Source organism: Elaeis guineensis, chromosome 5, assembly GCF_000442705.2.
Source record: "Elaeis guineensis isolate ETL-2024a chromosome 5, EG11, whole genome shotgun sequence".
NCBI lineage: Eukaryota > Viridiplantae > Streptophyta > Magnoliopsida > Arecales > Arecaceae > Elaeis > Elaeis guineensis.
The window spans coordinates 6,399,824-6,410,837 of NC_025997.2; the positions used below are offsets into that span (position 1 = coordinate 6,399,824).

The 11,014-nt window shown below is 39.5% G+C and overlaps 2 protein-coding genes across 2 annotated transcripts; one reads left to right on the top strand and one right to left on the bottom strand.

Annotated features, from left to right (window-relative positions):
- The first annotated feature begins 326 nt into the window (after positions 1-326).
- LOC105044579 (chlorophyll synthase, chloroplastic) lies at positions 327-9,105 on the top strand. Its single transcript, XM_010922516.4, has 15 exons — positions 327-528; positions 620-664; positions 754-845; positions 1,968-2,055; positions 3,607-3,692; positions 3,811-3,897; positions 5,707-5,772; positions 5,872-5,955; positions 6,075-6,136; positions 6,286-6,361; positions 6,446-6,508; positions 6,617-6,698; positions 8,184-8,260; positions 8,592-8,639; positions 8,710-9,105. The coding sequence occupies exons 1-15, from the start codon at positions 426-428 to the stop codon at positions 8,770-8,772; spliced, it is 1,122 nt and encodes a 373-aa protein (XP_010920818.1). The 5' UTR covers positions 327-425; the 3' UTR covers positions 8,773-9,105.
- A 47-nt stretch (positions 9,106-9,152) lies between these two features.
- LOC105044578 (em protein H5) lies at positions 9,153-9,881 on the bottom strand. Its single transcript, NM_001405761.1, has 2 exons — positions 9,673-9,881; positions 9,153-9,577 (listed from the first exon to the last, which is right to left on the bottom strand). Exons 1-2 carry the CDS (start codon positions 9,785-9,787, stop codon positions 9,420-9,422), a joined length of 273 nt encoding a protein of 90 aa, NP_001392690.1. The 5' UTR covers positions 9,788-9,881; the 3' UTR covers positions 9,153-9,419.
- Between the last annotated feature and the right edge of the window lie 1,133 nt (positions 9,882-11,014).

The window sequence follows — 11,014 nt, forward strand, 5'->3', positions numbered from 1 at the left end:
AGTTGAAAAGCCAGTTCTACAATCATGTTAGTTCGTATACTGCTGGACGGTCCTGGTACATTCACGTCCGTGCTGTACTGTTTAACAGTCCCTGCAGTACACAAGGCTCGACGTAATTTCCGTCTTACAATACGCGGTGAGCAAACCGGGAGGTGCATATACCTCCCGAGTTGGCAAAGTTAAGATATCCCGCATCACAACCTACGACTATCCGAACGGAGAAAATGTTCCAGATCAACGGTCCCACCATGGAGCAGTTTAGATGGGGGCCGTAGCGTGACTTGATTTAAACCCGCGGGACACTGGAACCCCAACAGGCTATCCGCCGCTCGAGCCCGTGACACGGTCCACGCCCATACCCCGGAAGAGGCACAGAGATAGCACTCGCTTCCACTCCCTACTCTCTCTCTCCCCTCCCACCGGCGATGGCGTCCGTTCTCCTCGGCGCTACCTCCATCGCTTTATCGAATCGAACTCCATACCGCCTTCGCTCCACGGCGTTCCGGTCACCCCCGCTTTCTCTCACCAGTAACACTCCAATCTCTGATACTTTCCCCTCTTATATTTCGTTCTAAACTCTATCCAATTGAGCGATCTAAGGATGCGAATCCAATCGCAGGGAGGAGACTGACGGTGAGGGCGGCAGAAACCGATACTAACGAAGGTCTGGTCTCTTGTTCTTTGTCTGCGTTTCTCTGGTTGGGTATCGGGTTATCCGGTGTAATTTAGTGGGTTAGGATTGGTTGGGTACAGTGAAAGCCACGGCGCCGGATAAGGCTCCAGCGAGCAGTGGAGGCTCGAGCTTCAATCAGCTTCTCGGGATAAAGGGAGCATCGCAGGAGTCGGTAAGCTCTTAGATCTATTTCATTCTTTGGCTTTCCTGCTGCTCCGATGGGCTTAGGCTTCAATGCTAGAGACCGATATGTGACTCCTTTTTATGCCGAACTTAATAAATGCATTCAAATGCTCACCGGAATCATATCGAAAGATGAGGAAAGAGTAAGGTTCTTCTTGGATGAATTGATTCGAAATCCTGATAATTAACAGAAAGAAATGGTTCCTGACGGGACTTTTTGGAATCAAATGTAAAATAAATATGATAAAGCTGGGAGTTTGTCAAAGGTGCTTTCGCATAAAGATATCCCTAGTTGATGCCCTGCTAAGAAGTTAGTTTTGATAAAGCTGATGCCAGCTAGCTCAGACAACGCCTGGTGGTTATAGTCACCTATCCGTACCTTTTTGGAGATACCATGAGAGACTTTTTCACTTGGAAGTAAGTTCCAATAATCTTTTTGGTAACCCGTCGTATGAACATTATTGTTGTCTCTTCTTTTTTTTTTTCCAACACATTAAACGTCATCTGTTTTTAAGCTGGTTGTATTTTATCCTGTAGATTTTGATTTCACGTTGTTCAGATATTTCTCCTGTCATTGATTTTTTAATCAAACCGATTACTTTGATTTTCCCTCCATTCTGGTATTCAACCAGCTGTTTAGATTTTAAAAAAAAAAAAAAAAATCCATTTCATACCTCAGTTTATTGATGATTTCATCTCCCATTTTAACTGCCTATTTATGTTGCTAAGTAATTTGAAACTATAATACAGGACGCTGTGTCTGTCTATAACCGATAGGAGGGTTTGGGGCATAGAGGGCCAAATTTACAAACAGAAAGACATAAGTATGGAAAATTACATTTTACTGTTACTGCATGGAAAAATAATATCTGTTTCTCGTGGAATGAAGGAAGGCTTGCCTATAATTATTATCACCACATCACAGACTCCAAACTCCAAAGTAATATGATTGTCAAATATTAGCTCCAAATTAGTGGCCGTCACTTTATATGGACTAAAATCAGTAATGCTGTTATACAATTTGCGGTTTCTTTATGCAGCAATATGCAATTCTTCTGATGCCTGTAATCCAGCGATAATTTATTGACTGATTGTGATTCATTGCAAATAGAATAAATGGAAGATCCGTGTTCAACTCACCAAACCTGTTACTTGGCCTCCGTTGGTATGGGGAATTGTATGTGGAGCTGCTGCTTCTGGTAATTTTGTTGACCTTGTCATAATGTGATGTTGGTGTTTCTCTTAATATATTGCAACTTAATAATTAGATTACCAGAGAAGTAAATTTCCACTAACAACAGCTATATTCACAAAAAAATCTATTAGAATATGACATCTTAGTTGATGGACATTCTTTTCATATGTTAACTCGAGGCGAGTATATATTGATTGCATAAAGTCTTTCGATACTAAGAAAAAAGTGGTTCTGTATCTTCACAAGAGAAAAATTATGTTTGCATGTTGTGTTGTACATTTTCATAAATTTTATTGGAACCCATGTGATGTGGCACTTATCTCTCAATTTTCAACATTCTTGAGTTAAGAATTCTGTTGATGTTTTTGGTAGATTTTAGCACCTCTTTGGTGGTGAAACTCCATTAGAGCCTTAGACTAAAAGTAAAGAAGCCTGTTTACAGTTAATAACTTTGTAGAACGTCTTTAGATATCCTGCAGCATCTCATGTAAACTTTTTACTCTTTACACGATGCTTGACAATTGTATTTTACTTTGGCTTTGGGGTTTATAATTTGTGACTTTGAAATGGACAAAGTTCTTTATTCAAAGCCTTGTCTTCTCTGCTTATCATGTCAATGCTAAAGTATAGGTGAAATTCGGGTTGTTCCCTAGTTGTATAGGTTTAAATTACTTAACCAACGAGCTAGGCATACCTTGCCATCATTCAGATGTGGCAGATCATGATTTGCTTCTCTCTTCTTCAAAAGTGTTTTCACTACAAACTCTAGTTAATTCATAGTGGTTGACCTAAGATCCAGAGCCTGTTGTAAAATGATGAATCACACTTAAATTGTAAAACCATTTTTATATGAGATAGAATAAAGCTTGCTGGTTAAGGTTTTCTTCACATAACTTTTTTATGATTTGCCCAACTCCATTTGTTTTCTGCCATCTTAGTGTTATTTATACATTTTGCGGCTCTATCTGCTTTTGTAGTACATTGCTAACTACAATCCATACCTACCAAGAAAGAAAACTCCTGCATGTTAATCTAATATTACCATCCATTTGCATTGAACCAGTGGTAGGTATTGACAGATTTGTGCATCTATATGTTCATAAATATGGTTATGCCTATAATTTTCAAGATTCACCTACATGTCCGTATATATGTTAAACTAAAAGATTCTCTGCATATATCCAACTGGACAAATGTATCCATCTCCAACATGCTACATGAAATGGCTCCTCTGCTAAACAAACCATATATGTGTGTTACTTAGTCAATATGTGATTTCTCTGCGGATATCACTTAAAATATTTAAGTCTGGATGCTCAGTATGTGTAAATGTTACACTTGGTGTTGCTTGAGTTGCAAATGATAGATGCTTTTAGGCTTTAGTGAAAGCTTTTGAAGTATTTCTTCAGGTTTCTGACAAATCTGAACATTTTGTGGAGTTCTGATTATGCATCCCTTTTATGAATTTTACATGCTTGTCTTTCAAGAAAGTTTCACTGGAATTTTGAAGACGTAGCTTTATTCATTTTGCTGACCTTTTATGTTTGTTGTTCAGGAAATTTTCACTGGACTGTCGAAGATGTAGCTAAAGCTATTGTTTGCATGCTGATGTCTGGACCATGCCTTACAGGCTACACACAGGTTAGCTTGCATTGTTAATGTGCTCACAGATGTAAATTGAGAGCTTGCTTGAAAACCAAGAAAAATATGTAAATTTTTCAGTCTTCCATTTTCATTCTCCTTCTTCTTTTGTCTGTAGACACTTAATGATTGGTATGACAGAGAAATTGATGCAATCAATGAGCCTTACCGTCCTATTCCTTCAGGAGCAATATCTGAGAATGAGGTCTGTAGATTGGAATTTTACAAATCATGTTGCTTGTTTGTAAGTTTGTATATCATTCTCTTAACTTGCTTTCCGTTCATTCACTTATTTAGTAATGAATGATTCATTTGGCAGTTGTTTGTCTAAAAGGAAATTGTATGAGAAACACACAAGAATATGAAATTCTTTTAGTTTTACAGTCTTCCAAAGTAGAAGAAAGCTCTCCTTAATTGATTTAAACTTCAATTAACAAATCCTTTCTAAGATTTTTTTCCTGTTTTATGCCTCATTGCCTTTCCGTGCCTCCATGTATAGCAACATGCATTGATCGTATCCCTCTAAAATTCATGAAGACTGCTCAATTATTTAGATTTTAATCGGTGGTCTTTGTGCTTCCTTATAATGAGGAATTTATGCAATAAATTCCCTTGTCTGCCTTGGTTTCCATTTGCTTGACAAATGTGTCCTGATAATACATATAATGATATTCTTGCAGGAGCTCACTTCCACTAATAAACTTTTGCTAAAAGCATAAATATTCTGCCTGAATAATATGATCCAGAGTATCTTCTTGCAGGCGTCAGCCTCTAATCATGGTATCTTTTACGCATTATTAGTTTATTGTATTTTAAAAATGGAGTTACAGATTTGTGCAAGCAACTGCAAACTTATGCCTTTTAACATTCTCCCATCACACACACCTAGTTGTACTTAATGAGATGTGACCAAAGCAAATAATTTTTTCAATAGAAAATAGTAACTGGCTACTTGAATGCACTCCTTTGTTAAGTTTTGAAATCGATAATTCTCTTCTTGAGAGGTCCAAATTATTTATTAGAGTGAAGCTGTTCTTAATGGTGAAGTTAGTGGAAACTATTTTGACCTGTTCGTAGTTCTAGCAAATTATGAAATTAGTGCCAATGTTTTTCTGTTTATTTTTAAGAAGATCATATCAGAAATCACATAAGTTATATTAGTGATCTACTTTTAGAAGTTTGGACAAGTTTGGACAGGCTATAAGACATCCCGTGTGACTCGTTGACTTATTTGCCTCACTATTGGGATGCTTCTCGAAATTGAGAGTGGACATGTTTAGAATTTCAACTTTATTTGTAATCATAGTTAACTAATAATGGTTAACCATAATTTAGTATGTTTGATCAACTTGTGCTTATGAGAATTTTATTCCATCACCTCAATTTCCGGAAGGTTTGGAGAATAACCCTGAGTTAGAACATACCAACTTCCATCATGGAGTTTTTCCTCTATCTTTTCCTTTAAAGTGAACGGCTAGAAATCAGTGAGAAAAAGGAAGAACCAGCTGTTAGCCCCCCCCATCCCTCTCTCTCTCTCTCTCTCTCTCACCCACTCACCCATTCTTCTCCTCCTTTTTAGATCTTTTCTTCTTTCTTCCTCCCTCTCTCTCTCTTAAAAAACTTGAAAGCTTCTGCACTGCCTGAGTGCTTGTTTCGGACATGCAAGAATGTCCAAAACAAATAAAGAAAAAAAAATCCTAAGTAGATTGGAAAAGAAAACTTGGTATATTATGTTACTTTTTTAATCTATATCAGTCTCATTACATGTACAAGCTGATGTCAGCCAATTTATTTGGTTCCACGAAATTCCTGCCAAGCCTTAAATTGTAGACAATGTTTGATGGTCTGGATCAAAAGATTTACTTGAGCATGTAAAACCTTCAATTGTTGGCTTGTTGGGTATAGTCATATCAAATAGCCAGTTTTTTCATATACTCATGAATTGATGGCAGTTTACACAGCCAACTGCAAATAAATCATTTTTCATCAATTTATAGCAGAGCTACTCTTTCAGGTTATAACTCAGATCTGGGTGCTGCTTTTAGGAGGCCTTGGACTGGCAGGTTTATTGGATGTGTGGGTAGGTCTTTCTAAAGTGTTCTAATTTGATAATATAAATCAAAGTTCCTGCATAAATATTCATGTAATGTGAATTCATGCATGTTGTTCTTTATCTCAGGCAGGGCACAAGGTTCCTGTTATCTTTTATCTAGCTTTGGGTGGATCCTTGCTTTCTTATATATACTCAGCTCCACCATTAAAGGTACAAGCACATAGTTTGTTTCATATAAGTTGCATCAATGTTGAAACAGACACAACTTTTCTTCATGTATGTCTACTGTCGGATATAGTGGATCTTGTGGCACTTTTTATGTATTGCAGCTCAAGCAGAATGGATGGATTGGAAATTTTGCTTTAGGGGCAAGTTACATCAGTTTGCCATGGTATACGTTCTGTAATTTACTCTTAAGAGTTCTGCTGTGCTGCTACTTTGCACCTGATCTCTTTGAAAATATTGCAAAGTTAACATCCATTAGACCTTTGGAATCTTCAGTGTATATGGAGTGACTCCTTTTATGTCGATAACTGACAGGTGGGCAGGTCAAGCTCTGTTTGGAACCCTTACTTCTGACATAATTGTACTCACACTGTTGTACAGCATAGCAGGGGTACTATTTTTTCTTTTGCAATTTAGTTTTGTAATCATATAAATTCACCAATCCTAAATATAGTGTATTCTTTTTTCTGTTCAGCTGGGGATTGCCATTGTTAATGATTTCAAGAGCATTGAAGGAGACAAGGCTTTAGGACTGCAGGTCTTTTTTACATATTTTTGTTATTTTAATTATCTGGTGGTTTTGAAAGCCAGAATACTCTTCCTCCAATGCCGTTACTCAAGTAGCTTCTCTTCCTATTTTTGGCAGTCACTTCCAGTTGCTTTTGGTATGGATACTGCCAAATGGATATGTGTTGGTGCAATTGATGTTACTCAGTTATCAATCGCAGGTATGGGCATCCTTTTACACTTTTGCTTTCCTTGTGTTTTACATGTCCATCTATCTTCCTATATACAGTTAAGCTAGTACCCGCAAATACCACCAGAGTGTTGGATGACAACCACCTGATGTTGTGATATAGCATTTGTCGATCTGATAATTAAGGAACAGTCAACAATGGCATTCTTTTCTAAATTGGACACTTAAGGTGGGAGCGATAATGCACATCCCATTGGAATATCATAACCAGTATATGCTGTTAAAAAACTCGCACCTAATGCACATATGCTCAGACACTCTTCGATAATTAATTAATTACAAATGAACAATGTGATGTGGCCAAACCCTGGTGCCTGAAATTTTGCCTGCACTACCGACTTTCAACTCGAGATTGGTGCCCTATTTGAAAAATTATTGGTTAGAACGGTTCTATCATGTATACCTTGGACCATCCAATAACAAAATAGCACACTATCCAAGAAAGTTAATTTTTTCTCATTCAAAAAAGTAAAACTTGTTAGCTGGCCAATCAAAATTAAAAGTGAAACTTTTTTGCATTTATAATTTTTAATCAAGCTTGGATAATAGTGTAGCATTTTTTACAAATAAATGATATGCAGCCTTATTATTGGATGGTTTAAGATACATTCTAACCAATAATTTCTCTGTAAGGAAAAAAAAACTTTTGGAATACTGTTGGGCCTCGTTTTGCTTTCTTTAACACTTCAAACTATAGGCAGCTCATAAACTAAGAGGAGCTTGCATCACACATAAGCTGATTATGCCGAGTGCAGTATATGTTGCTGATGTAAAGTGGCAACCAAAGGGAAGGTAACACAACAAAGTCCAACTCTTACTACATGCATATTGAACAGCTATCAAGGCATTGTGTACAGGATGAGCTGATATGTGAGAATGATGCTCTATGGAATCACAAGCATAAGGAGGCTCTGATACGATTAATGAGTTGGAAACAGCAGACTTGCAAAGGTGCTGATGAGTAAATTGGTTGCAACACCAATGGTCACGAGGGATTTTGCAGAAAGCCGAACTAACAAATGGAAATGTTGTGCGGCAATGGAGTTATGCGGAGCTCCACAGTTATAACCAATATCCAGTAACATGGTATGACTCGGGCTGTACAAGGAAGAAGAACTGGATACAGGACATCATCTGGATGATCCTATTACCGATTTTTACTGGCAGCTGAGATACCAGTGCAATCTAGTGAGGTAAAAAGAAGCAATGACAATTGACAGTGTCAAAAATCAAAACATTGCTGCAAAACTACTAATGCTAAAAATGTATAGGCGTGAAACAAAAGCCAAGCGTGGCGAGGATGTGGTTTTGTCCGAGCATATGCAATCTTAGAAATAGATGACCCAATGAATATATGCAATCTTAGATGAAAAGGCTAGTTTACTTGCAGGATGCAATTGCTCGTTTTAGCTCCTCCACTGTTGTATCAACTATTTGTTTTCGATGATCAATGCAGGTTACTTGCTTGGTGCCGGTAAGCCATTATATGCACTAGCACTTCTTGGGTTGATAATCCCACAGGTGGTATTTCAGGTGAGGTTCTTGGTCTTTGGTTGTGTTTCTCAAAAGTATTAATAGCTGTCCTTTTTGGGTCGTTTAAGAGCAATCTTCTTGGGATACTTTATTTCTGGTCATCTGATGTTCACAATTTGGACAATTGAACAAAACGCAACCAGAAAAGGTTCGGTTTTTACGAACTCAAAAGGTTAAATCTGTCATGCAGCCATGTCTTGGTAGTGATTTTGAACAGTACATGATTTTGACTATTTTCATGAGCTCTAAAACCCGTATCTTGGGATGGACTAGTATGTTTACTTCCATTCTTGAAAGTTGCATCTCACACTAATTCATCATCATACTGCAGTTTCAATACTTTCTGAAGGATCCAGTAAAGTACGATGTCAAATATCAGGCAAGTGTCCTTCACCTATACTTCATACTTCCAACACTTCAAAACTAACCTTCATCCATCCTTTATTCAGGCAAGCGCACAACCCTTCCTAATCCTGGGTCTCCTAGTAACTGCCCTGGCTACCAGCCACTGATCCCCGTGGCATTCACGAAGGAGTCGCAGCCGGTCTGCTGGAAAGCATGTTCTGTGCAACAGCAGCTGTACATTTTTCACTTGCATCACAAAAAAAATGCCAACCACCCTGGAATCTTCCAGGCCTGACATTGTGAACCAGAAACGACTCCCCTTTGCATGCATGATGTACAGTGTGATTCTGTAATCCCGATTGTTACACCGTCGCCATTCAGAAGAACAATCACAATGTAGAAGTCGCAGCTTTCTTTTGCTTCTGTCGCTTAAAACTCGAACGTGCGTTGTTAAGTTGCTGCTTGTATATTTGAAGCGTCTTCAAATGGTTTTCAGACTACCCACCTGCTCGAAATATTTATTAGCACAAGCTGGCAAAACTAAGTTCACGTATAAGCTGTGTTCAGATATTATCAGACAATTCTTGAAACCACTATTAGTTCATTAAAACAAAGCAGCAAGTTACATAGAACTGGCTCACGAGGCTCAAACTGCCTGCGAAAGCCCTATTACCACTGAACTCGACACCACACAAAGCCTCGACCTAAGGACACTAACTTGAGACCAACAACACGTAAACCCTGCTACGGACTCCTAAAGTACAACATAAGTATGTCTTATTAGTTCACACCCTGCGATCAGATAGTTCCTGAACTAAGTCCTAAACTTGGATTCGTCGATCTGGATTCCTTCACGAGCTGCACGCTCACCTCCGGACTCATCCGTGGTGCTGAGTCCACCCTTGCGGCCCATTTCCTGGTAACCCTCCGTTCCCAGCTGCTCCCTCCTTGTTTGTCCTCCACGGCTGCGACCTGTAACCCGCACCGAACACGACAAACTTAGCCAAAAGGAAAATAATGGCCAACAAATTAAGAAAGTTATCAAATGTTTGAGAATATTAACAAACCTTCAGCAAGATGCTCCTGGGCCTCCAGGCTATGCCCGCCAGTCCCACCAGGAACTACGGTCTCGCCCTGCCTCGCCTTTGCATCGAGCTCAGCCCTCTCCTGCCGAGTTGCCATCTCTTGACTCTTACCAATTACCAACTACGCTCCTCACGCTAAAGAAGCGAAGAATGTTACGTTTGTATCTTGCTCGACTCACTTTTCTAGTTCCATAAGTGGAGTTGGAGTGCAAACTTATGCCGGTGAAGAGCGGTGAGGGGTGGAAGGAGATGGCGCCACGTTAAGGGTAGACGCGGAGGAATGGGAGGCAGTGAGAAGTTTCATGGCGACACGTACGGTGTTACAGTGAGAGTACAGACACGAGTCCATGCCTGAGTGTGGGACGGTGGGATAAGTTTGGGGAGGGCATGGCTTTCCGGAAGGGTCCTTTCTTGGTAAACGGAAGGGTCCTGCACGAGCTCCCATTTGGGACACCTCTCAATTTCGAACCCGCGTCTCGAGAGTCAACCTCCCCCCAGACTTGTCCTTATCCCTTGCCACGACTAGGGTTCCCAAGGTAGGGAAGGTCGGGTCGGGGTGTATCTTTCGCGCGAAAGTAGGATCCACCTTCCTTCGCCCGAATCCACCGTTGGATCATCCACTGATCTGTGCAGGTAGAGGATGACGGAGTGCAAAGTGCTTTGAGAGCTGTGCAGTAGATGATCCAACGGTAGATTCGCGCGAAGGAAGCCGCGAAAGATACAACCCGGATCCATGAAGGTGGGCTACGTATGGACCTTGGACCTTTTGCGTCGGTTCTGGGCTCGTCTTTGATCCCTGGGTATGGATTAGCAAAATAAATGGCCCTATTGTCTACCGACCCTCCAACCAAAAAAGACCTAATTATTTGATAAATAGTGATCCATAGAGGAAGGGGAAATCCAAAACGAATAAAAATGAGAAATGAGTCGAGAAGATTCTATTCTTGTACCCGTGCCATATGATGTGCGGCTTGCTGCAACACCATTTTATCATCCATTAGAACACATAAAACCCAAACTTTTCTCCCAGAATGATAAAACAACAGAAAGAATGCAGAGGGGATCATTGAATTGGATGATAAAAGGATTCTTAGTCCACAAGATTCTTATTTAGATGCTACAAAGTCAAATATGGTGGCCTTCTGGAGAATTGTTGTTGCCCAGATGAAGCAACCCAGAAAGGAGGGGGGGGTGGGGGAGACGGTCAATTCGATTCTTGAAAAATTTTTAATCAAATTATACTCTAAATATATATATATTTTATTTAACTTAATTCAACTTAATATGATTGTGTACCATACAACGGAATCAAATATATATGAAG